At 44.8% G+C, this 25625-nt stretch overlaps 3 protein-coding genes across 3 annotated transcripts; 2 read left to right on the forward strand and 1 right to left on the reverse strand.

Moving 5' to 3' along the window:
- The first annotated feature begins 3528 nt into the window (after positions 1–3528).
- On the forward strand, positions 3529–6758 carry LOC102788121 (E3 SUMO-protein ligase ZBED1-like). The gene is made up of 2 exons (XM_087838577.1): positions 3529–4579; positions 5879–6758. The coding sequence occupies exons 1-2, from the start codon at positions 3555–3557 to the stop codon at positions 6552–6554; spliced, it is 1701 nt and encodes a 566-aa protein (XP_087694703.1). The 5' UTR covers positions 3529–3554; the 3' UTR covers positions 6555–6758.
- A 4288-nt stretch (positions 6759–11046) lies between these two features.
- On the forward strand, positions 11047–15571 carry LOC102783845 (uncharacterized). The gene is made up of 6 exons (XM_087838624.1): positions 11047–11487; positions 12055–12096; positions 12172–12423; positions 13517–13756; positions 14050–14277; positions 14849–15571. The coding sequence occupies exons 1-6, from the start codon at positions 11463–11465 to the stop codon at positions 14962–14964; spliced, it is 903 nt and encodes a 300-aa protein (XP_087694750.1). The 5' UTR covers positions 11047–11462; the 3' UTR covers positions 14965–15571.
- A 4307-nt stretch (positions 15572–19878) lies between these two features.
- Positions 19879–25603, reverse strand: LOC102784125 (uncharacterized). Its single transcript, XM_087838607.1, has 6 exons — positions 25510–25603; positions 23423–23766; positions 23203–23340; positions 22766–23086; positions 20551–20877; positions 19879–20239 (listed from the first exon to the last, which is right to left on the reverse strand). The coding sequence occupies exons 1-6, from the start codon at positions 25581–25583 to the stop codon at positions 20160–20162; spliced, it is 1284 nt and encodes a 427-aa protein (XP_087694733.1). The 5' UTR covers positions 25584–25603; the 3' UTR covers positions 19879–20159.
- Positions 25604–25625: the final 22 nt, after the last annotated feature.

Genomic DNA, 25625 nt, shown 5'->3' on the forward strand with positions numbered 1-25625 from the left:
ATTTCATCATGACTGGCTCCAGCTGAATTGCTGTCTGGCTGTTCTTTGTCTGCGACTGACCTTTGAGAACTTTTCAGTATTTTTCAAATGTAGAATTGAGCGTCTGTGGAGGGACGTTTGGACAGGCGTGACACATTTACTATGATGACAGCTCGGAGGAAGATGGATTTCTCATCATCTCAGATACTCTTCATCGCTTCTGTGCCCAGCACTCCTTCCTCCCAAGTCTCAAGGTGGATTTGTTCTCTGTTGTCTGGAATGATCCTCCCATTAGGACCGAGCGTTTCCCCGACCAGCTGTGGGAGCTGTGGATGCTGCAGCAGCAGAGAGCCACAGAGATCTGAGGAAATGAGGCAGTTGAGTAATAAAGCAATGATTTTCTTTTCTTGACTCTTCTGTGTTTTGATAATCATTTACACGTGCTTCTTGATGTCAGCAAATCCAAACTGCGGGCATGATTGGGAGAGCTCAGGGCCGTCATACCCACCCAGGTGTTCTGGAGCCAGAAATGGAGTCTCCACTGAAGGCTGAAGATGTCGATTCTCTACACCTTGACATTGATCCTCTTGTGCCTTCATCTAGTTTTGGAAGAGACATTTACTGGACCACACTCTCACATGCTCTGTACCTACATCACCATCCCTGATAGTCGCAGCTTGGCCCGTCACAGGGTGAAGTTAGAAGAACGTCTTATCTTACAATAATCTCTTCTTCTGTAATATAAGAACCTCTCCTGCTTTTATTGGTACTTTTCATTTACTTCCTGGTTCATTCTCGTCCCAAATAGATGCTGACAAGCTGACACAGTCACATGGAAGAAGGAAAGAAATCTGACAAAACTGTTTGTAATGATTTCAGTGAACCTAATGTCTGACAATGACAAATGTATAGAATAAAAAAGATGAAAGTAACACGTCCTCTTTAGTTTCCTGTTTTACTAATACTCCACTGATCAGATGTGTGGCTGGATGAGGCTCCTACACATGATGAAACCACAGTGGGAGGCCTTTGTCATCACACGCTTGAACTCATCACATGTTTGCATATGCTGAACAGGCAGTGGGACTGTATCACTACATGCTGTAACTGTCGGGCAGCAAACTGCATGAACACCGTACTGAATATGACAGGTGTGGTTGAACTGCACGGACACTCTGAAGCTTCTCCTCTGGCAGGACAGGAGTGTGGCCTTGTCCTGTGAGCCGCTGTGAGGATGTACTTGGGGAAAGGACAACTGGACTGTCACCGTCCTCGGGCTCTTCACCTTTTTAAAGACAAAGCAGTCATTTAGATAGAAGATTGGACAGTGTTCACCTGCACAAAGAGAAATTAAATGTCATTACTGACCAACACTCATAGTGTAATCTACAGCTGTGGCCCAACATTTAGAGAATAACAAGTGTTGCTTTTCACACAGTTTTAGATCTTTTTGTCAGATGTTTTCTGAAGGATAGAAACTTCTAAGTTTCTACAGCATGTGATTGATGATATTTGCTCAGCTCTGAGTTCTAATTGTAGCTGATGAGAAATGACTGAACCATCCAAGTGACAGTTCTGGATCTTAGACTGTAGGATCCACAGGATCCACAGGACTGAAGAGTATCTGCTGCATTTACTCAAAGAGCTTCTGATGGTCCCGTTCAGCTCTTCCAGGTTCCCATCCCAGTGCTGAGGGAATGATCTGTATTCCTCATTGTGAGGAAGAGAACCCAGATTTCCATCCACAGATCACAGAAATCAGATTCTCTCCATCTTCCTCATTAAGACTGACTTGTACAGTTTTATAAATCTAACAGCCTGAATTTGGAGACCTGACCAGAGTCGGTGCTCAGCTCTGCTGGGTTCATGCAGGCTTGGAGGGTCACTGTCAGATGGTCCACTGGTGATTCTGTTATTCCCACGATTCAGACTAAACCACAGCTGAGAGGAAAGCGTGTTGCACATGGTCACATGGTTGGTGTCTGATGTAGAAATAAGTTGATGAGCTCTGAGACTCGTTTCCTCCTCTGCAGAAACCTTAATATTAGCCATAGCAGACATGCTGACACGTCTCAGGAGGAGGAGGGCACCAAATGCAGAGGTCAAAGGGCAGCTGAGTAATGTGTGTTTAACTGTGAGGTCACCAGGAGGAGGAGGAGCTGGTGATGAAGAGCAGCCTGTGTGTATATACAGTATCTGTTGTGTATTGACCCTGAGGAAGATGAAGGTGCAGCTTTGCTTTGGCCTTCCTCTGCTAACAGCTAACTAACCTCAGCCAGATGTTCTGCAGCTGTTTCTCTAACATTAGAAGTTTATAATGATGATGACCCCGAGCGTGTTTCTGCTGTTCTGATGGATCTCCACGGAGCGCCCTGACTCTGTGTCACATGTTAGCTTCATGTGGGTCAAAGGTCAAAGCTGCTGACTGTCAGGAAGCTTCAGAGAAGATCAGACAAAAATGAAACAGAGCTGAAGATGAAGCAGATCTACATGTGACTGTTGATGGTTTCAGATGTAATCAGTGTCATGAATAATCAGATCAACATTTCAAGATTTCAAAGTGTTTATTGTCATATATACAAAGAAAAGCATTTCTCTGTGCAATGAAACTCTTTCTGTGCTGTCCACACACTGATGCAGGCTAATATATACAAATAGAACAAGATAAGATACAAATACTATGAATAAATGATGGAGACTAAATGTAAGTGTGAGGTAGATGTTTGTGCAAAGGAGCTATGAGCTTGATATGAAAGATGACCTGATGTGCAAACATTACTGTTAAAACAGGTCAGCTGTTCAAGAGTCTGACAGCAGTGGGAAGAAGGAGTTGTTGAGTCTGGATGTTCTGGAGTTTGAACTTCTGAACCTTCGTCCTGAGGGCAGAACTGTGAACAGTCTGTGTTGGGGGGATGTGGGGTCTTTGAGGATGGAGGCTTTCTCAGAAGCTGCTAACAGGTGAGTCTGTTACCTGGACTGGACTGAGTGAGCTGCTGTGTCACAGCTTTATCAGGGACACACTCAGCATGTGTGTGTGCAGTGGTGTGTGGGTTCACACAGTAATGACGGCCTCAGGTGATCAGGAGAAACTCACCTGGATTTCCTTTTTCCACAGCAGACTGAGAGCTTCAGGTGGACCCTGAAGGAGGTCTCAGACACAGGTGGTAAAAGTACACACAGTGTGTACTGAAGTAGAAGTACTACTGTTAAAAATACTCCAAGTACTGTTTCAACTTCTTTACTCAAGTAAAAGTAAAAAGTCCTGGCTGTGAAATGAGAGTAAAAAGAGCTGATTGAAGAACATTTCTAACACATGTGTTTATACAAAGCTAACTGAACCATGTGCTGCATCAACGTGATAATAAAATAATATTATTCACTTTGTTTCTAATAAATATTCCCAGCTTGAATCAGACAAGTTGAACATGAGCAGAGAAAAAGAAGGAAATCCAAATATTCCTGTGTTCAGCAGCTCTGGATTAGGGGGCAGCATTGTGCTATGCTGGCCTTTGGCCTGCCGGAAATGATTAGAAGAAGAAGAAGCGTTGCCATGCTACTAGCTAACACGCGCCAGCATGGAGAAGGACGGACCTTTGGGCGGAAAGTTTTACTTTAAGAAGTTGCCTAACGGCGTGCTGGACAAAACGAGAGTAACGTGCACAATCTGCAAAGCTGAATTCAGGTACCACAGAAGCAATTCGTCTCTGGGGTATCACCTGAGAGCGAAGCACCCGGCTGAATCGCAGGACTATCGTGGGCTAAAAACAGAAGAAGTGAGTGAAAAGTTAACCAGCGCCTTGGTTGCTTGGATAGCTAAAAGCTGCCGACCAGTTAGCATGGTAGAAGACGACGGACTGAAAGAAGTCCTTCGCGCTGCATCGGGAGATATGTGCTACAATCCGCCCTCCGCAGAAACCATTGTGTCGAGACTGCACGCTGCGTATGAGGACCAGAGGGCTCAGCGGCACACCAAGCTTCTGGGAGCACTGAACGTCGCCCTCACCGGAGACCACTGGACGTCGGTGGACAACGATAACTACTGCGCCGTCACAGCGCACTTCATTGATAACGACTGGACTCTACAGTCGTTTGCACTGGCAGTGAGTAAAACTGAAGAGAGACACTATGCTGACCATTTTCTGAGTGTTGCAAACGAGTGGAAAATCGGGGACAAGCTAACCACGCTCGGCACCGACAGCGCGTGGCTGTACGGTAACATGGTCGATGTGGCCAGCCTGCTTCCATTTGAACACATGCCCTGCACGGCCCACATTCTGCACAGTGCGATCACAGCTGCTCTGAACGACAGCGGCTTTGACAGAGTTCTGGCCAAATGTCGCGAGATTGTTGGACACTTTGAGGAAAGTCCAGCGAACGCTCAGGAATTAAATGCACAGCAAGCTGCACATGGACATAACACGGAAGCACTTGTTCAGGATGCTCAGACAAGATGGAACTCCACCCTGGAGATGATCAAGCAGATCCAGAGAAACAAATCCGTGCTCACCTCCATCCTCACTGAAAACAGCACGGTGACCATGCTGACTGACCAGGAGCTTGACAGACTGCAGAAGCTGGAGGAACTACTCGAACCTTGCAGGTAAATCGTCCTGTTTCTCGTTTGTGTGGCTTCAAGAACACTCCTGTGTGTTATTTGTGTTTGTCTCAGTGCGATTGTGTTTTAGCACAGTTGCCTCTGTAGTGTTTGGGCTGAGATCAGGGTGGTGCAGTGGTTAGAGCTGTGTCCTCGATGAATGAAGGTTCGGGATTCAAACTTCCTGGTTGGGATTCTGTGCAGTTTGTATTTTCTCCCACAATTCAAATGTGTGCTTGTGATCTTAATGAAATGATGCTGATTGACACGATTAATGTGATATTAATAGGTGATTATAGACGGGGTTTTAAAGGTTTTCTGTCTCTGTGTTAGCCCTACAACACACGGGAAACCTTTGCAGGGTGAACCTCTCTCCCCTCCCACCCCAGCTCTTGCTTCTATTTTCCAACCCACAGCACACAGTACTAACAGTGAGTGAGATAACTGCAATACTTCACTTTTCAATTAGAGTATCCAAGGCTCGCAAAATTTCAAAATCTCTGGTAGCCCTTCGGGCAGGCATTCTTCAGTTTTTGGTAGCCCAAAATAAATTTAAGTAGCCCGAATAAAAAAGAAAGCTTTTCCTTTATTGTACTTTAAAGTATAATATTGTGACGGAAACAAAAATTAATCAAAAAATCGTTAAAATACAAATCAACAATCACAACAACTGTCTATAAATTACAATCATCAACTCAAATACTTGGTTCAAATTGAACAGAAATTTCTATGAACTTGTAAGAACATGAATCGGTCTGTGTCAGATCCTGAATCTGACACTTCCACTGAAGTCAGGGGTAAGAAGTGGAACCAAGATCGAGGCCATTTGCTTTTTGAAGTTTGCAAAGACTGCTAAATTTTGCCAGAGAGATTTCACTTGTCACGTTTGAATAGTAGCTAACGATTGATAAGTCGATGTCAGAGGAATTGGTGCGCAACTAATCGTCACTCACCAATCAGTGCTGCCGCTCTCTACACACCTTTCCGATCGCAAAGTGAAAGTGAAAGCAAAAAGCAAGCGCAAATTCAAACGCGATTTCAATATGTCACATATTGACAGTGGCTCATCGACGCCAATGACATAATTACCCAGCTACATTTCCAAAAGCATAGACATATATTTTCCTTCCTATGACAGCCCGACGGGCAGGGCAGATAGATTTTGGTAGCCCGAGTGGAAAAATTGCTAGCCCCGGGACGTCGGGCTAGCGATTTTGCGAGCCCTGGTATCACTTACTGACATATTGTGGTATTTGTGTTTGTCTCTGTGCGATTAGTAGAAAACACTTGTTCTTTCTATTGCAGGTATGTGACCGAACTGCTGGGGGGAGAGCGCTATGTCTGCTGTTCCATGGTGCTGCCAGCCTTGCGTCATTTGTTCTGGGTCATGGAGCCCTTGGAGGATGACCCAGTCTACGTTGTGAAGTTTAAGATGGTTTTTACCACAGACCTAGCTCAGCGGAGGGCCAGCAGCAATCTCACATGGCTGAAGATCGCTACTGCCCTTGATCCCAGGTTTAAAGACCTCAAGTGTCTTCCCAAAGATGAAAGAAGAGAGGTGTGGACTCTGGTACACGACCTTCTGATGGCAGAGACACAAGCACAGCAACCATCTGTCCAGATAAAAGAGGAACCGTCACCAAAGAAGAGCAAGATGTCCATCTTCCTCCTGGGTTCTTCAGATTCAGATACAGAGGAGGAGGAAGACTCCATCGGCCGCTGTCTGGAGCGGTACAAAGCAGAGCCCAAAGCAGGCGCAGGGGAGTGTCCTCTACAGTGGTGGTTAAAGAGAGAAGGGGCGCATGCCAGGCTGGCACCTATTGCACGCAAGTACCTGTCAACCCCTGCAACCACGGTGCCCTGTGAGAGCTTATTCTCACTCTCAGGTGACGTCACTCAAAACAAGCGTGCGTCTTTGTCCTCAGAAGAGGTAAACAGGATAGTCTGCCTCAGCAACTGGCTGAGCGCACAGAAGGACTAAGCCGAGTCTTTGGAGGGAAAAACTTTTGTTTTAAATATTGACTTTTGTCCCTTTTTCAAATTCAGCTGGCATTAAGATGTTACACATTTTGTTTTTTACATTTCTATCATTGTTAGATCATTGTTAGGTTTCAGTATTATTTCCTATCAGCAGATGCTAGAAAGATGTCTTTAATCTGAGTCATGCTGATCCTGAACACTATTAAACTTCTCTCAATTTAAGCTTTCTTTGTGTTTATTCTGTATTAACTTCATTAACTTGCCATTAAAGGGTTTCACCTTTCATCCTTGTTCAGAAGCAGGATGGAGGATTTTTAATCTTTTATATTATAGCCAGGAAATCATCCTAATAGCTCTATTTGTTGCATGAATTTTGGTGTGCTCACAGACAGCCTAGTCAGAAAAGGTCAGGTCATCATCTTACAGGGCCAAATAGGTCAGTTATTATTGTTATCGTCAGAATAAATAGCATAGGAGATGGCTAATGTGACGGGTTTAGAAAGTATTGTTTGTTACAAAGGTTGAACCCATCTAAATGATTTCCAAATCCTAACTTGGGAGAACGTTACATAAATCTGACCGGTTCCTATCTATCTATATTGTGAAACCCTCGATGCTTTGGTACAACGCTAGCTAAATGTGCGATCCAAGGGTCTAATAGAAGTATTTTAGTGTCCACCCCCATCAGTCATTGGTCGGAGTGATGAGCGCTCTGCAGGAGGTTTACCAGGTAAACTCACTGCCTGTCTCAGTGGGTGGAGAGCCTCACTTTGATATGCTTCTTCATGCCTGTTAAAAAGTGAAATTATTCATTTTTCTTGGACAGTTTTGTAAAATTCAATCAGAAGCCCTCTGGCCCAGGTGCTCTTACCACTGTTAATGCTCTGATAGCCTGGGGTGCCTTAGTGTCTATGGCTGAATGTGATCTAAGGTTCCTGCTCTGAAGCTTGGGCATGTTCCGATTTATAAACATTTTCATAAAATTCTCTAAAACTGTCATAAATGTCACATGGATCTACTGTTACATTCCCTGAAGACGTCTTTGTGCTGTTAAAGACTGCATTTCCTGAACTCCATGCCAAGGGCCTTCCCACTTTCTCCCATTGATCATAATAAGACCATAATAAGATCGCCACATTAGACTTTTTGTTGCTGTATCAGAAGATAATTGATTATATTCACTTCTCAAACGTAACAGTTTGATTCATCGCTAAAGTTTAAGTCTAATTCCAAAGATTTAATCAGTTTATTCCATTTTTTTGCTGTTTGTTCTTTGTAAAGTCGAGGACTTCACCTCTAATATGTGCTTTGAATCCTTTCATCTCACTGAGGCACAGTTTTGGGTTGTTATGGATTAACTTTTGTTATCATACTGACTCGAATGACAACATCATTCTGTTTTATCGGGGTTTTGTTGGTACATAATATAAACTGAGTGATTAATAATCCGGTTTTGGCTTCATATCGGAGCCTGTTGATCTATACTCAGGTTTAGAGCACAGTTAGAGTCCATGTATATGAAGCCCCTGCAAAGTGGATAACTGATTTTTAAAAGTGTAGGTTTATTTGAATTTGGGCTGTACAAACTCATGAAGTTCACAAATCACAAATATGTTTTGAGTAAACAATAAATGGAGAAAGGAAACCACGTTACCATGGCAGCCGTATCTTCCCATAGTGGAGGATCGTGATCGTCTGCCATGGATTATATTGAAAACTGCAGCGAACGCTTTTCTGATGATGTTGAACTCGGCTCGCTGCGATGGAGTTTCTTTCCATCGTGCTCGATGTTGTTTTGTGGAGCGGAAAACAAAAAACTCCCAATCTTGGAAGTTGAGGGATGGGATGGTTTGGCTCAGTTTCCCTACCACTGTATTTTATGAGTGTGATGAACCTGTGGAAGCTATAAAGTGATTTATTTTCAAATGTAAGCTGAATTGTTTTGAATCAACAGACTGGGGGTCGTGGTTGAGCTCCGACGGCCCGACTTCACCCCTCCAGTGGACACAGCCACACAGAACCAGTTCTTATTAAATCCATCCACCAACACTAACCTGATCTAGTTTACTCACACCCAGCTGATCCTCAGATCACAGCTGGCGACTCACAACAGCTGCCCTGCTGTAGCCACAGTTTCCCTCCTGGTCTCCTGCTCCCTCTAGTGGTCACTCAGTGGTGCTGAATGACGCCAGAACACTGACGGTTTCCACAGCCAGGCATATATAAATAAAAAAATGTCCATCAGGGAGGGGGGAGGGCAGCCCATGGTCTTCTGTGCTGCCTTGACTACACTCTGAAGCCTCGCTCGATCAAGTATCTGGTGGATCCGAGCACAGACACTGTTGGCTCGTGTTCTCCAGCTGAGATCCAGATGAACTCCCAGGTATTTGAAGGAGTTAACTTGCCGGATGTCTTGTTATCTTTATTTCTCCTCCCTGTTTAGGATTTGTGTGACTGCAGTGAAAGTGCCTCCATCCGTCACTGATCCAGCTGAATATGAAGCATCACCTCAGAGAAAACGGCCCCATGATCAGACTGAGCAGTCGAGGCATCGAGGCTGCAGGATCGCATCAGAACAGGACCTGTGGGTGCGGTCTGGACATCATCTACCCAGGTAATCCCACAGTTTGACCCCAGAGCTGCAGGATGGAGGAGACCATCAAGGTGTTTCAAAATAAAACCATTCAATGTGACCTGCATGAAAACTGTAAACTGCCAGATGGACGTGCCTCCCAGCAGCAGCAGGAGGATTTTGGAGTGATGATCTGCAGCTTTCAATCCTCCATGTGAGAAAACAGAACACGCACACTTCTAATAACCCATCGCTGTGAGGTCGAAGTCTTTATGTGCAACATGAAAACTGTCCAAAACTTTAAGTCAAACACTTCCTGTGTCCACTGAGTGTCTCTTCTTGGTCCTCTGGAGCTTCTCTGTGATTGTTAACAAACTGAAACTGCAAAAACACAAAACTAAAAGAGCTGAACTGGCTGTGAGCGACTTATGACGCCACACTGAGTCAGGCCTCGTGCTGACGTATCATCTGTAGTACCACCAAATGACCACTAGATGGGAGAAAGAGACAGAAATGAAGCCGTGGCCTCCGTTCAGTCTGAGAATCAGCTGCTGCTGTAGATGATGGTGAAGTGAATGTGAGTTTCATCAGCTCTCGTACTCTGAGCTGTGTCCACTCCACTTAAAGTTGTAGGATCCCGTTAAAGTGGAAACGACACTCTTAAATGTGTAAAAAAAAAACTGATGTAACTGTGAAGCTGGATTTAACAAATAAGAGCTTAAAGTTTTAAATAAGTTGCCATCTTGTGTCAGTACGGAGCATGGCATCATGTGGTTGGTTGAATAGCTTACATAGTTTATGTTAGCTAACTAGCGACAGGGTCAATAACTCAGAGGAAAATAAGCAGAGGTGGCAAAAGTACACACAACCTGTACTTAAGCAGAAGTACAGATACTACTGTTAAACTGAACCTCGTGTCATATTAATATAATAACATCAGTAGATGGAATCACAAACTTCGTTTCAGTCTAAATTATTTTTCCAATAAAGATTCTCAGCTTTACTCAGGTAAGTTAAACATGAGCAGAGAAGGAAAATGTAAAAATATATCTGTCCTGTTTCTTACACTGAGGAGGCTGACTTTGCCTCGAAACAGGAAATGGGCAGAGAAGAGGTTGAAGTGCTGGAGGAACCTTTAAACCAATCACAGTGCAGCAAACTAACCTGCAGACGACTTTCATGCAGACTTTAAACAACACGGTCAGTCGGCCTCAGTTTGTTTAGCAGCAGGTTTCACAGTGTCAACAAACATAACATTTGATTTAAACACGAGGACTTACATCAAAGCTTTAAATGAGCATCCTCCCCTTTAAATCTAACCTCTTCTTCCTCTCCTGTCCTTCCTTCTTATCTTTCTCCAAATCCCATCAGATAAGTCTTAGAAAACTGAATCTGTCCTGATAACTTTCTCGGTCCTTGTGCAGAGCCTGGATGAGCTCCAGTTTAGCCTCAGTGTTCCTGTAGAGTCTCTTCTCCCAGCATCGTCTTTCTGAGCGTGGAATAAAACATCTTCTCTGGCTTCATCTTTTATTTTATAATAAATAATAATGCCCCGGCTAACGTGTCCTCCTGAGCCCACAGTGAGTCAGTGTGGGTGAGCTGTGGGCAGGACAAACCCACAGTTATCACCCACAGCGCCCCTGCAGTTTCACACATAAAGGCCTATAGGTTTAGTAAAATGTAGGTGAGATAACGTGCACTCACTGTGGGCTTGTCCTGCCCACAGCTCACCCACACTGACTCACTGTGGGCTTGTCCTGCCCACAGCTCACCCACACTGACTCACTGTGGGCTTCTTTTACTTCTTATTATCATCCAGTTCACACCGGTGCATTTCACATATCTCCTGTCCAACACGAGCCACTGAGAGTTAAAAACACTCGTGTCTGGTCCAGTAGAAGAGCTGGAGGTCACTGCTGGTCAGACGTGGTCTGCAGCTCTGTGTGCATCCAAAGAGAAGCCTCTGAACAGGCAGGTGATGTGAGCAGGTGAGGAGCTGCAGGAGCTCAGAGGTGGCGACGCTGCCGTCATGTGACTGTGGTGCAGTTTGTTTATAGGCTAACAATCTCAGCTGTTACTTTAGTCGTACTTGTGTTTTCTTGACTGACTGAAGGACCTTTGATAAACTCACACAGCACACAAAGGATTTCTAAACTGCAGCGTTTGCAGGTCAGGTTTAAGAAGGCCGTACTTGAACGTGATTGGCTCAGAGCTCAGACCTTTGCTCCTGTTACCCCTCCTTATACTGAGGCTTCCTAATGTGGTAACAGACGGCTGTGAAAGAGCTGAAGTGAAAGTCTGCAGCTCACACTGACCCTCGGTGCTCATCCAGACACCATGAAGACGGCACCTCTGCTCCCCGGTGAGTCACACACACCCACTCACCCACTCAGTGATCCCAGCTACCACAGAGTCCAGCTCCAGGTAAAGGACGGACACTGAATCCTGTGAGTTTACTCCGTGTTGTCGGGGGAGAAAACAGGAAGTGGGCTCAGTTCTGTTCTGTGTAAATCCAGAAAATAATCCAATCAGAAATGTTTAATGTTCAGCAGTGGTCAGGGTCTCTGTAAAAGATGTGCTTGTTTTTTAAAGGTTCATTCTTAATATAGACAAAAAACAACAAAGGACACAATAAATATTACAAATGAGGAAAGAAAACCAGGAACTGGAATCTGGAAGTTTTTTGAAACCTTTAAAGTTTTTATATTTTGTCCCATTTAAACATATGAGGAAACTTACATGATGATCTAAGAGCTGAAAACAATTTGGCTGTGATGATTCAGCAGTACTTCAGGTGCTTTATAGTGAGGCATGTGGTCTTTTGTGATGGTCCAGTCTTCTTCCTGATCTCACCGTGTGGACGTCTGCCACAGTCTGTTAGTGTACACCTTGAGAAAAAGCTCAAGTCTGGATTTTCCTCCTGTTGCAGGTGTGTGTGTGCTGCTGCTGTCTGCACTGACTGTTTCTGCAGGTGAGTCGATGACGTGAAAACGATCAGTGAGACTCCAACAAGAACACAAACACATTTACTCTGTGTGTCCTCCAGTGTCTCTGTCTGTCAGTCCAGACCTTCAGCAGGTCTTCAGCGGATCCTCTCCAGTGTCTCTGAGCTGTGATGATGGATGGACGGTGAGGAGGACCAGAGGAAACCAGACCGATGAGTGTGGAGCAGCGGCAGACTTCGCTAGACTTGATGAGTCCTTGTGTGTTCAGGACTTTGAAACAACCTTCACAGCGATTTACTGGTGTGAAACCAGCTCTGGGCAGAAGAGTGATGAAGTCACCATCAGTGTTTCAGGTAAAGTAAGTTGTTTCTTTTCTTCTTCTTTTTCACAGTTGCTCTGAACATTTAAGGGCATTACAGCATCACCTGTGACAGGTGAAGTACAACCATATATTTATTTTATATATATGCAGGTGCTTTCAGCATATAAAGCACCTTGAATGTGTGAATAACAGCTTGATCCATAGTTCAACAATGTGGTGCTTATGTGGAGATGAGCCGTAAGAATCCAGCTTCAAATGACACGTTGTCTGAATTTTACTTTCATATTATTTTAATATATGTTTCAATTAATTTTTTTGGATTTTCTTTTGGATTTTTTAGGCTAGGAAACACTGATATACTTAAAATACTTGTAATTAGGAGATACTTAAGTACTTAGAACTCACTGCTACACTAAACTAGATGGTGTTAAATCTGCTGCTCTGTGGTACAGAACAGCCATCGACCTGCGGGGCTGAAAGCTCCTGCAGTTCCTCTAATGTCCAGCAGAGGCTCCAGCAGGGCGTTAGCCCTCACAGGCTCTCATGTTAAAATATTGAATAAATAAATAAATAAGTGAATCTAATTTTGCCCTTTATAACAATAAAACTGGAGAGAATGTTTGCAGAGGTGTAAACTCACCTGTTTAAACCGTATTAAAGTTTCATCGGTGGGGGCGTGGCCTCTTTAAGTGCCTTTGACAGGCAGCTGTGGTTACTAGCAAAGTTACCTCTGGACCGTGTTTATGCTTTTGGACCAATAGGATGGCTGCTGGTTAGTTAATTGTAATAACAGACTGTCTCAGAGGTTTGTGCTGCACTTCAGTGAAATGCCAGTTTTAATTTGGACGATATGTAGCACTGATTAGCAAACATCAGTTTGGTCTATGGAAGCAGCTTAACAGCTACGCTAGCTAGCTGTTCTTCTCCCTCATAGCAAGAAGAAAATAACACTGAGTGATCGTTATAAAAGCAGAGGGTCAGACTGCAGTGGCCACACCATCATTCATAGTCTGTGATGATGAACGTTGATGAATTCAGTCCTATGATGTCATCATTTGACCTCCTGCATGCTGTCTCCAGAAGCTTCCTGTCTACATGTCTGTACTTTTGTCTCTGTCATCCAGAAAAAGGAGTGATCCTGGAGATCCCGGCACTTCCTGTGACAAAAGGAAGTAATCTCACTCTGCGTTGCAGGCTCAGCAGTGGTGACACGGTGCCAGCTTACTTCTTCTACAGTGGACGTCTTCTTGGATCTGGATATAAAGAGCACACCATCTCCAACGTGCAGCAGTCTAATGAGGGTTTCTACTGGTGTGCTACTGATCTGAGTGGATCCTCTGCTCATAGCTACCTGAGGGTCAGAGGTCAGAACACTGGCATCATTTGCTGTCATCATAAATTGGGCCTCTTTTGTGTTTTTCTAATGTCCTCGATGGAGAGGAGGTGGAGCAAAGACAGAGAATCCATCACTCTGAGATTTGACTGTGGTTATAATCACGATCAATAATGATGTAATAACTAGTGTGCTCCTCTTCAGCATCTGTTACTGATAGATGGAGATGACAGCCTGTGTTTGTGGTGTAGCCTCGCTGCACCGCTCACACCGAGCTGAACCCTGAGTGAATGAACTGAAGACGCCTCTTCATCTCTCCTGCAGATCCCCCGACGACCTCCGTCAGATCATCTGTCCATTCTCGTGAAACCATGTCCCCCTCTCTTCCCCCTCCTCCCACCAACTGTTCCTCACCTCGTCCTCCTCCTGCTCCTTCTTCTTGTGTGTCTGTGTTGAGACTCCTCTCCCACCTGCTGGCCTTTTGTATTTACTCCATCACCACCGGCCTGCTGCTGTCCATCTGCTTGGACCGGCTGGCCACCAGGCGCTCAGGTAGATACCTGCAAAGCCAAACCATAGCTTTAATCTGATATTTCACCGCTCTTAACCAGGGTGAGGCTCACATACTAACCTTTATACACCCAAATAACAGCATTGTGAGCGCTTCAACTGTGACCTGGTGCAGTAAAAGGTGTACACGCCTGATCTGTAGCTGCACAGACCTCCACCTGCACGGTTTAAAGCAGAGATGTACAACTCCAGTCTTTGAGAGCTACTGTCCTGTAGCTCTAATGCAGAGAAACAGCTGAATCAAATGGTTGAATTACCTCTTCAGCGTGTCATCGAGTTAGGCAAAGGCCTGGTAACACGCCATCCATTTGATTCAGGTGTGTTGGAACAAGGATGCATCTAAAAGCTGCAGGACGGTAGCTCTGAGGACTGGAGTTGGAGACCCCGAAGCTGGAAGACATGATGGAGACGAGGCTAAAAGAGTGCAGCTCTGAGGTCACCGTGGAGGATCAGCATCAGATTACAGAAGACATCCACGTGACTGTGCGGTGCAGCATGTCTCCAGTGTATGTATGTATAGAGACTAACATTCACCCCGATGCTTTGCCCGCAGGAAACAGACTTCCCGTCTCCGTGGAGATGACCCAGTGCATTGAACAGAACTACGAGGCGGTGGTTGACATCACAGCTGAGCGTGCGCTCTTCGAGGACTCTGAATACTCTGAATGAGTCTGCTGCTCCGCTGACGTTTCATCACACGTGAGCAGAGGGAAGCTCCAGCTTCTCATTTCTCAGACTGCACATGTGATACTGGTTTCTTCCTGCTCCTCACCGTCACTTCCTGAAAGATTTGTTACTGAAACATGTCACAGACTGTGGACATGTCTTTGTTCAGGGTCCAGGGTTTTCTCCCTGCTCTCCGCTCGCTCTCCTGCTGACTCTTTGAATCCCATCTGTATCGGCTCACAGATGAACGTCTGATGTTGGAGGTTAAACTGCTGTAACAGTGAAGCCCAGACAGGGTTTCCCACTTTTACTAATAACGTTTCAATCTGTATATGTTTAACTTGACACCTTGTAACAGTTTAACGTTGGAACTATTTTCTCTGTACTGTCTACATCCGCCAGCCATATAACAGCTGGAGGATGTTACAGCTCAGCTGATGGGGAAGCTTCCTGTGGTGTTGTCATGTTCTCAAGAGTCACACAGCCACAGGGTGGAAACTCAAGACTAAAACCAGCTGTGAAGAAAATATTCTCCTCACATGATATAAAATTAACTAAACTAAAACAACTAAAACAATACTGGAAAAAATAAAATGATATATTAAAACTAGACTTTTGTTGAGTATTTTATTAACAGAGTTATTCAGAGGAGGTTTAGTTTAGTTGAGCTTTGATGTAATTATGAGTCACGTTTTTTTTTCTAAATCCCTAAATGCGCCCCAGACAAGTACTCTAATATTAGAGTTAGCCTGTTTTTATTAGTGGACACATATCAGCTGAATAACACAATCTGTTATTTAACACTTTTTTAACTTCGTCATGGTTTTTAACTGTTATTATGCGTGAAACAGGCCGGAGGGTGAACTGTAACCTAACCGACTCAGAGACAAGCGCAAACAAGTTTAACTCTTCAAAGTTACGACACAGTTATGATGTTGTTATTCTCTTCTAGCATCATTTTGATCTTCTTACATTCTCACAGTTCATCATGTTTCCAGCTCGAGTGTCTTACACGACACACACTCCTGCAGTTCACTCTGTTCACTGTTACTACGGTGAAAACCCAGCAGAGCTTCAGTCTGACACTAGTTTTAAACCATCGCCGCCCACAATGAGAAACTTTAGTTTTCTATGTAATTTTATAAAATGCTCCATTTAAAGGAAACATTTACTGGATTGACAAACATTCAGTTTAACACATTTTCATTAATTATTTAAATAAATAATTTAAAAAATCTACATTTTAGTTGCATTTTTTTCTAAATGTTTGCTTCGTGCTTTTTAGACGCACCTGACTCGGAGAGCTCACAGATAAACCACGTGCAGCACTTTATAATAAAGGTACACTATTAAACATTAGTGAGTATTAGCTTCATTACTGAGTCTCTCATAAATACAGACATGTTGTTACTGTTACTGCTGCTGATATTCATGATCACAGTCATAACAACACATCTGTGTTTATAAAGGTAAAGTAAGGAGCAGTAATGGTATATAGAAGATTGATAAGACATGCACTAAGCTGTATTTATACACATTTATAAAAATGTACACAGAGTACTACTTTGTAAACAAACGTCACGTCTGTGGTCATTTTTAACACTTGGTTTGTGTTTTTGTGTCTCGTCTGGCCAGAATCCTGAGCCGAGATCAGTAAATAAAGCTTGTTTCCTCTTATCCACTTCTCTGGGCAGTGTCTCAGTTTCACTATGGGTCAGTGTCACTTCTTCTTTGCTTCAGCACTAATGGTCATGTCTGATAACCTGCGTGTGTTTTCAGTTTGAGTGGTGTGTGAGGTGCACTCACAGCTCTAAGTAAATGTGCACTGAGACCGGGATGTGTTGCACTTTAGCTTTATTGCTTTATAATAAATGCACAATAAAGAAAAGTTAAACTATGTAAAACACACGACTCAGCCCCACATCATTAATTAGCTTAATGAGTCTCCTTTGTGGGTACACAATAAATTCAGGTATAAAGTTTAAACTGCAGCATAGATCTGTATGTAATTACAACCACACACACGTCACAGTTATAAAACTACAACAGCCTATCCCACCTTTCCATGACCTTGATGATGTCATCGAGGTCATAGAAGGAACAGCTTTCATTGATGATCAATGTTCAAACTACAGAGATGGACGCCACCTCAACCTGCTCTGACCCGGATGTTTTTATGGAGGTCATATAAACAAGCTTTCTTCATTACACATGTTTGAAGTTTAAAGAAGATCAGTAAGGGTCAGAGTCACTGCAGCACAAAGATCTTCACACATGGAGACCTTGGAGGTTTATTACAGAGGCTCAGAGTCGGTGACAGCTTTGACCAGAGGAGACAAACCGGAGACAGTCTCAGCTCAGAGACCGGTTGTTGTGATTTGGTGCTATATAAATAAAATTGAACTGAACTGAAGTGAACCACATGACCACAGCGGTTAATACAGAAAACACCAGCCTTTAAAGAAATGTGTGGTATCGGTCTGACATCTGCCCAGGTTCACTTTCAGTGTCAGAGTAAATGTGTGCTGTCGGACAGGGAACACAAGCTGAAATGTCAAAGGAGCTTGCAAAGAAAAGCGTCTGGACTTCTTTAAGTTACTTGAAGACGTTTCACCTTCATCCAAGAAGCTTCTTCAGTTCTAAGGTCAAATGGTGGAGAGTCCCAGATATAAACCTAGTGGGAGTGTCCCCCCACAGAGGGACAAAAGGACCCCCTGATGATCCTCTAATCGCCTGAGCCAAGGTGTGAAACTGGGTGTGGGTCCCAATCAGCCAGAGTTTCGGGTGAGTTCATTGTGAAACCTGGCCCCACCTTATCATGTGATTTCCTGAGGTCAGATGGCCCAGGGTGTGAGTGGGCATTAAGGCGTCTGGGGAGGGAACTCAAAACTGGATTATAGATGGCAGAGAGTTGGTGTCGTAAACCACCGCCTCTGTTCAAAGATGGTCGCTCACAGTGGACATAGATGCTTCTTTCACTCCTCTTTCAAACCATCTGTCCTCTCTGTCCAAAATGTGAACATTGGCATCCTTGAAAGAGTGACCTTTGACCTTAAGATGCAGATGGATGCTGAGTCTTGTCCTGTGGAGGTGGCTCTTCTGTGTTGTGCCATGCGCTTGTGAAGTGGCTGTTTGGTCTCTCCAATGTAGAGGTCTGGGCATTCCTTGCTGCACTGTACGGCATACACCACGTTGTTAAGTCTGTGTTTTGGCGTTTTGTCTTTCGGGTGAACCAGTTTTTGTCTGAGTGTGTTGCTGGGTCTGAAGTACACCGGGATGTCATGCTTGGAGAAAACTCTTTTTCTGATACACCGGCTACATAGGGGATGACAATGTTGTTGCGTCTGTCCTTCTTATCCTCCCTCGCTGGTGTCTGATCTTCTTTTCTGTGCCTCTTTGCTGACTTTAAAAACGCCCATTTAGGATAGCCGCACGTTTTGAGTGCTTCCTTTACATGTGTGTGTTCCTTCTTTTTCCCTTCAGGCTTAGAGGGAACATGTTCTGCCCGGTGGTGTAGGGTCCTGATTACTCCAAGTTTGTGTTCCAGAGGGTGATGGGAGTCAAACTCCTTTGACTACGATGACCTGGATGACTGAGAACCTTCACAGAGAAGCTGAGATGATTTCTCAGCAGATTGTGACAGAGAGCTTCTAGTTTGTGTCACTCATCTTCCCATCATGCACTGCTTCTCAATGACCTCTGTGATGTGTTTACTGAACTTTGACAAAGTTAGTTTTCTCTGTCTAAGGATGTAGACACCACTGTGGTGGGGTTGGGGGTGTTTCAGGGTCAGACTGAGGTCTGTGGTTGTCAGTGGCTCTTCTTTCATCTCAGTGGGGCCTCGATGTTGACTTCACAGATTCTCTCTCATCTGCAAAACCAAACATATCAGACACTCGGTTCCTTCCCTGTGACTGTGGGCTCTGTACCTCACAGAACTTTAAAGCACGTTAAACCCTTATTTGCACAAGTAAATACACACACAGGGCCACTTTATTAGGTACACAGGTGTGCCTAATAAAGTGGCCCTGAGTGTGTGCGCTGTGACATGTCACTGTGACAATAAAGCATCAGACGGCTCCCCCTGCTGGAGACACTTGAGATGGAGACGTTGCGTAGAGGCATTCTCAAGGCCACTTTATTAGGTACACCATGCCGGTGCCCTGGTCCCTTGCTTGTTAATGACACAGATTCATCACAGTGCTGGAAACATCCTCAGAGGTTTGGGTCCATGCTAATGTGATGTCATCACACACAGGCTGCACATTTATGATGTCACTCTACCAAAGATGCTCTGCTGGACTGAGATCTGTGACTGTGGAGGCGTCTGAGTGCAGTGAACTCATCGCCACGTCTGATCTGAGCTTTGTTTTCCTGCTGGAAGCATCACAGGATGGTACACTGAGGTCATTATGGGATGGACACGGTCAGCAGCGCCGTCACATCACCACGTGCAGGAGTTCATGCAGCGTTAGCTGTTAGCCAGCAGTCTTGGAAGGTGAGACGTTATCAGCCAGTGTGAGCTCAGAGCTACAATCCCAACATCCACACCCACAGCATATTCAGAATATGCTGTGTAATCCCCCAGACTACTGAGGATTCGTTTCTTCTACGCCCTCCACCCAAACCTGACTCACACATCAGACAGAGACAGATGATGGAGTTTATTTCTTTTCTCTTCAGCAGCATTTTACAAAAACATTTTGTTCTTTTTCGTCGTGCACTTCATTAGCTACATGTATATTAAAGTGTTAGTTGTCTTATATTTTGTGCAGTTTTACAGACACAGCCAACACTAAAGCCTCACACATGTAGGAGCCGTGCAGACATGAGGTCCAAACATCAACTAAACAGCACCCAGATCACAGCTGAGACCTGAACAGCAAGGCATTATGGGTAAGTACAATATAAATGTGTAAGTAAAATATAAAATGCACATCATGAGTGTTGTTTGTGCTAATGTGGTAACAAATCAAACAGCTGAAGCTGCATGAGTGCGCTGAGCTACAGTCACTGCAGGGTTCAGCTGCGTGAGCAGAAAACATCCTCACAGAATGTGGAGGAGCTCAGCATCGTTCCCTCTTCATCCCATTACTGGTGTTTTCTCTCTGATCCACAGACCAGTCAGATCCATGATCACAGACCAGTCAGATCCATGATCACAGACCAGTCAGATCCATAATCACAGACCAGTCAGATTAAGCTGACTGTTGGTCCATCAGAGGAGTCATTTCAATACCCTTGTTGTCCTCGGCTTGATCCTGGACCTGATCTCTCCCTGCAGAGGAAACACAAGAAGTCACAAAAAACACTCGGAGCTAAACGAACACTTTGATGTTTTAATTGCTACATGCTGACCTTTGACCCTGAAGCATCACAGACTAAAACGGTGTACTGAAATCTTTGGCTTCTATAAGCTGTGTGTCTGACTTAGTGAAACTATGTAGCATCATTGTGACGTCGTAGGGCATAAAAACAAAAAGTGTTGCACAGCTCTCTCGATGCTAAAGTTAACTAAACTGCTGACAAACAGACAGAACTGATACAAAGACAGGACAGTACATTAGACACATTCACACCGATTACAACCTTTAACTGTGAGCCACACCCTCTTGTATCTCCAGGCCTCCTTGCTGTTGACCTCACAGGCGTATCTCCCAGCATCCTTCACTGTGGGCTGTCTCAGGGTCAGACTGAGGTCTCCAGCGATCAGCAGGTCAGCGTTCATCTCAGTGCGACCTCTGTAATGGTCGTCCTGTTTGTCGGGCCGGTCAGAGCCGTTCTCATACACGTAGACCTTCATGTATTCGGGTTCGTGGCGTTTCCACTCCACATCACTGTCTCCGGGCAGGTTTTCTGTGGTTTTGAAGGGCAGCAGGACAGACTCCGCCCCCTCCACCACCTCCACCTGGCACTCTGAGAGGACGACAACACAACATGAGCTGTACGAAGACACAGCATTCATGTTTGTCAATTCATTTTAATTTATGCAGCATTTGAAACACATGTTCATCACATCAAAGCCTCAGCAGCAACATCATCAGGTTCATCTCCATGCTGGTCCCAGCTGCTCTGTTGGGTTGATCAAGTCAGTCATTGAAGACAAGCAGCCTGAAGATGTCTGATCAGTGAAATGCAGTTACATTGTTACTAAAAAGCCAGAATGTTTGCAGTTATATCAGTCTAACTAAAACTGCATAGAAGTCACAAACATACTCATTAAAGAGGTCTGTCCAACACCAGGTTTGCTACAATCTTTATCGTTTTTCTTCACACAAACACACTGAAATGTTCTATAAGGAGGGTTGATTTTATAACTGTATAAAGATTTGGACATCAGCAGAAATGCAGCACAAACATGGCTGAAAAAGCCCTGCTGTATACACATTAGGGCTGCACGATTTTGCATAAAATGAGACGATTTTTTTGCTTAGAATTGAGATCACGACTCTCTCACGATTTTCTTTTCCAGTATAAATATTTATTGCGCTTATTAACTGCACATCAACTTCGTAACAGTTGAGACTGAACATAAAAACAATAAATAAACATAAAAACAATAAATGTCTCACGTTTTGTCGTTGCAGCAAAATGTTGTACTGCTTGAAATTGCGTCTCCACCGTTGCTCGACGCTGCGTGTATAGAGCAGGTAGAGCAACAATAGAAAAATAGTTGCGGGACGGCACTGTGTAGCGTTTGTCTCGGGTGTTGATCATTTTCCTAAATCCCTCGTTTTGCACAGTGTTGATGGAGCCATATCTTTGGTCAGGTGATAAGTGATAGCCTCCGTAATTTCTTTGTGCCTGCGGGAGTTCGACGGGTATAGGGAAGCGCTGTATAAGGTTCCCGTTATTGATGTTTGGGTGGTTGACCGGGACGGATTTTCTCCTGTCACTTTCTCGTCATCCCTGACGTGCTCTCCGTTGTTTTTCCCTGCTAATTTTAGCAGCCAGCTGCTGTATCACGTGGTATAAGGCTCCGCCCATTTGTTGAGCAGGAAGAGTGAGCGCTTGTTTTCATGCAGATTACGTCCCGGATCAAAATGCGGTACAATCGTCGTCTTTTTTTTCTTTTCTTTTTTAAATCGTTGTCATTTGGAAATGAGATCGCACATAAGTATGAATCGAGATCGCGATTTTCTAACGATTAATCGTGCAGCCCTACTATACATGGAAGTGTAATTACGTCGTTCACTCTAAACAATGAATAATCCTGACAAATAGAAATGATATTGTTATAGAGTTGTTTTTAAATCTATCTGATTAGAGTCCTGGTGCCTCACTTGGCCTTTAGATAACTAACCGTCATTATTTATGTACTGATTTGTTTCTAATTGCTTTCACAGTGTACACTACACATGTTTAAGATTCAGAGTAGAGTGCAGGAGCATCCAGTATCAGCTGTTCCTGCTTTCCTCTCGTATCAGCAGCAGTCTCTCGTTTCCATCACTGATAAAACTCATCAGACAAATGACAGAACAGCATCGTGTTCCTCAAAGACTCACTGCTGTTTCTCTGAGAACATGTAAATGTTCCCCTGAACTCATTCAAACCTGCACTGTAACATCCCATCAAAGACAAAGTCCACTACTGGTCATATTTCTAACAGTGAGCAAACAGGAAGTGAAGTCCCTCCTCTGACAGGAAGAACAAAGATGGCGTCTGTGTTTGTCAGTATAACAGAGCTGCTGCAGAGTGAGGACGGTTGTTTGGAAAGCCTCTGTAGTGTGTGACAGTCAAAGACTCACACTGAGAAAATACCTGTCAATGATAACATCCAAACCTCTGTATCTGCAGCACTGACCTCTGATTTTCAGCTCCACCTGTTTCTCCATCAGTTCTTTCCCCTCCGCGCTGTAGACGGTGCAGGTGTAGGTGTCCCTGTCGGTGTTTGTGGGGTATTTCAGGGTCACACCGAGGTCTCCAGTCCTCAGCGGCTCTTTCTTCATCTCTGTTCGGTTCCTGTAACGTCTGTGCTGTTTTTCAGAGTCTTTCGGACATACGTGGACCTTCCTCTCATTTCTGTCCTTCCACACCACTCTAGCACCATCGGGCAGGGGCTGAACTGTGCTTCTGCAGGTCAGCACAACCGACTCGTCACCTGGTTCTGCTGTGACCTGAACGACTGAGAGGAGAACGAAGCACACGTTAGATTATTAACAATCTAAAGTGCTGTATGTCATCATGAGGTTTAATGAGTCAATGAATGATGTTTGTGGAGTGGGCCAATAACACACATACCTTCTTTGTTCTTTAACGTTTTATATCTAAAATACATGAGGACACCAAAGCCAACAGCCAGGAGAACCGCAGGAACCAGGACACCCGAGAGAACTTTGGGCCAGACTGGAGGAGGAGTGGGACCAGGAGGAGGACGTTCTGTCCACACAAACACAAACAACCTGAGATCACCCAACAGATTCTCAGAGTATGACCTCTGACCTTTATCGACAGCACTGACCTGCCACCCTCAGCTGCAAATGGGTCTTGCTCTGATCTTGTCCGTATCTTCGGGTGGTGCAGGTGTAGGTGCCGGTGTCATTGACCGTGGGCTTCCTCAGAGTGAGGCTGAGGTCTCCGGTCTGCAGAGCGTCGGCTCTCATCGATGTTCGGTTGAAGTAAACAACGTTCTGTTTCGTGAGATCATCGCCGCTCTGCAGACGCAGATGGACTGTTGGGATGCTGAGGTCCTTGCGGTCCCAAACCACTGCTGTGGCGTCCCGGTAAACATCCTCTGGTACCTGACAGGGCAGCAGGACAGACTCCGCCCCCTCATACACCTCCAGCCCGAGGCATGCTTGAAAACTGAGAGGACAAACAGGAAACAGGTGAGAGCTGTGATGTTTTTAAGGCCTGTGAGACAGAGAATGACTTCAAACACTTTACTAATGTGAAGATGTGAGCACAAGTGACCGATCGAGCTCAGCAGGCAAAACCAAAAGAACCAGAGCAGGAAAAACGGGGAATAAACGTGATCCACCAACCGTCACCCAGACTTCTTTTATTGCACAAGGTCTTAAATGCTGTTTAGTCTTTTTTTTAGCTGTTTATCTCTAAAATCAATGACTTCATGTTCACCAAGTTTCAAAGTTGTTTCTATTCAAGGGTTCCTCTGGCCGGCTGAATAACTACAGCCAAATAAAAAAACAACCCAGGAACTTACAAAGACCGAGCCCAGTCTTCATGCTGCTGCTTCTGTGCCTTAAGAACCACCAGTGGGAGAAAAACCCTGACAGCTGCATGCAGCTACAATTAAACAGGCGGCCCTAAGAGACCCAGCACCATGCAAAGCCATGGAGTCCTTTGAATTTTCCAAGTAAAGTGCACATGTAATGTTTTTCTTTCTCATTTTAGTCACTGTTAGCAGCTTTTTCAAACTGACCCACAGAAATGGGTCAAACAACTCAAGCAAGCTGAAAAAAGTCTAGGAGCTTTGGCTTGGTGCACCCTTTTTACTCATCAGCCATAAAAGACTGACGGTCCAGTCGTAGGATTCCCAAACTGATACCATAGTGCAGCTTCATCTTGGATCAGATTGAATATCAGGGACCATCATTGACCATCCCAAGGTCAGAGGTCACCTTAGGATTTTCCCAAATTTAGGAACCGAATACAAAGTAAGAAGTGGCTAGGATCAGGATCAGAGAGCAACAAGGTAACATAACATACTGGACCAGGGACTTTCAAAATAAAACAGGAAACACAGCACAGAGACTTCAGGCATATAAACCTGACACTGGAAAAGGCGAACAACCACAGAGACAAAGCGCAGAGCGAGAGGAGACGCGATGGGGACAGAGAGTGGACGGACTTCCACAGGAGACGCTGAGGACAAAGAGACAGGAAACAGGAAACATCGAGCCGGAGACAACAGCACAAGGGTGGAGCTCCAGTCATCATGAATCCAGGACAAACCTCACAACACAAAGACACAAAGACACACCGCTGTGTCTAACAAAGTGTACTTTAGAAAGGCTGATGCTAATAATAACCTCAGAGCTGATATTCATCATGAGAGCAGGGACGGTGTGTTGTTAGGCTTTACAACAGAGAAACATCTGTTATCACCTTAAGCCCCGCCCCTTTACCCACACATGCCACAGCAGCCACAGACACGAACAACCTGTTTCACCAGGAAACACGTTTCCTCATCACAGCCTCACGTCACTAATGAAGCCACAGCAACCGTTTGTAAAAACTTTATTAGAAACAGCCAAACCGCACATGCTGCTAGCATTGCTAACGACATGCTACATCCATCAATGAAGCCTCCCCGCATAAAGCCTTCATGCCGCACAGGGAGCTACGCACTGCGCCGCGGTCTGTAACCCGTCTGTACCCCACTGTGTGTGTCAGGAGGCTCCTGCACAGACACGACAGGCCGGTCTGTGGGCGGCTGTGTGTGCTGCCGTGGGTCGGTTAGCTAGAGCGGTCCGTGTTTTCCTGTCGGCTTTCTCACTTTTGAACTTTTTAGTTACGCCGGTCTTCGCGCGCGCGCGCCTGTGTGTGCGCGCGCCCATTCAAAGAGGATAAGAGTGGGTTTCTTACCGTGGGGCTTCTTTATCCTCCACGAAGACTCCCGTAAACACAGAAAAGCACAGCAAAACACCGACAGCTCTCATAGCGGTGCTTTGTCACGCCGCGCCCACTGTGACGTGGTTTAC

This window comes from Neolamprologus brichardi, chromosome 3, assembly GCF_056152115.1.
Source record: "Neolamprologus brichardi isolate AB-2024 chromosome 3, ASM5615211v1, whole genome shotgun sequence".
NCBI classification, from domain to species: domain Eukaryota; kingdom Metazoa; phylum Chordata; class Actinopteri; order Cichliformes; family Cichlidae; genus Neolamprologus; species Neolamprologus brichardi.

What these genes read in the sequence shown, in the direction of transcription:
- LOC102788121 (XM_087838577.1), top strand. Translation starts at nt 3,555, where the DNA reads ATGGAGAAGGACGGACCTTTGGGCGGAAAGTTTTACTTTAAGAAGTTG. An exon ending in GAACTACTCGAACCTTGCAG is followed by an intron (nt 4,580 to 5,878) that starts GTAAATCGTCCT and finishes TTTCTATTGCAG; the next exon opens with GTATGTGACCGAACTGCTGG.
- LOC102783845 (XM_087838624.1), top strand. Translation starts at nt 11,463, where the DNA reads ATGAAGACGGCACCTCTGCTCCCCG. An exon ending in AGTCACCATCAGTGTTTCAG is followed by an intron (nt 12,424 to 13,516) that starts GTAAAGTAAGTT and finishes TCTGTCATCCAG; the next exon opens with AAAAAGGAGTGATCCTGGAG. An exon ending in GCTGGCCACCAGGCGCTCAG is followed by an intron (nt 14,278 to 14,848) that starts GTAGATACCTGC and finishes CTTTGCCCGCAG; the next exon opens with GAAACAGACTTCCCGTCTCC.
- LOC102784125 (XM_087838607.1), bottom strand. Translation starts at nt 25,583, where the DNA reads ATGAGAGCTGTCGGTGTTTTGCTGTGCTTTTCTGTGTTTACGGGAGTC. An exon ending in TTTGCAGCTGAGGGTGGCAG is followed by an intron (nt 23,341 to 23,422) that starts GTCAGTGCTGTC and finishes TTGTGTGGACAG; the next exon opens with AACGTCCTCCTCCTGGTCCC. An exon ending in AACGTTAAAGAACAAAGAAG is followed by an intron (nt 23,087 to 23,202) that starts GTATGTGTGTTA and finishes TTCTCCTCTCAG; the next exon opens with TCGTTCAGGTCACAGCAGAA.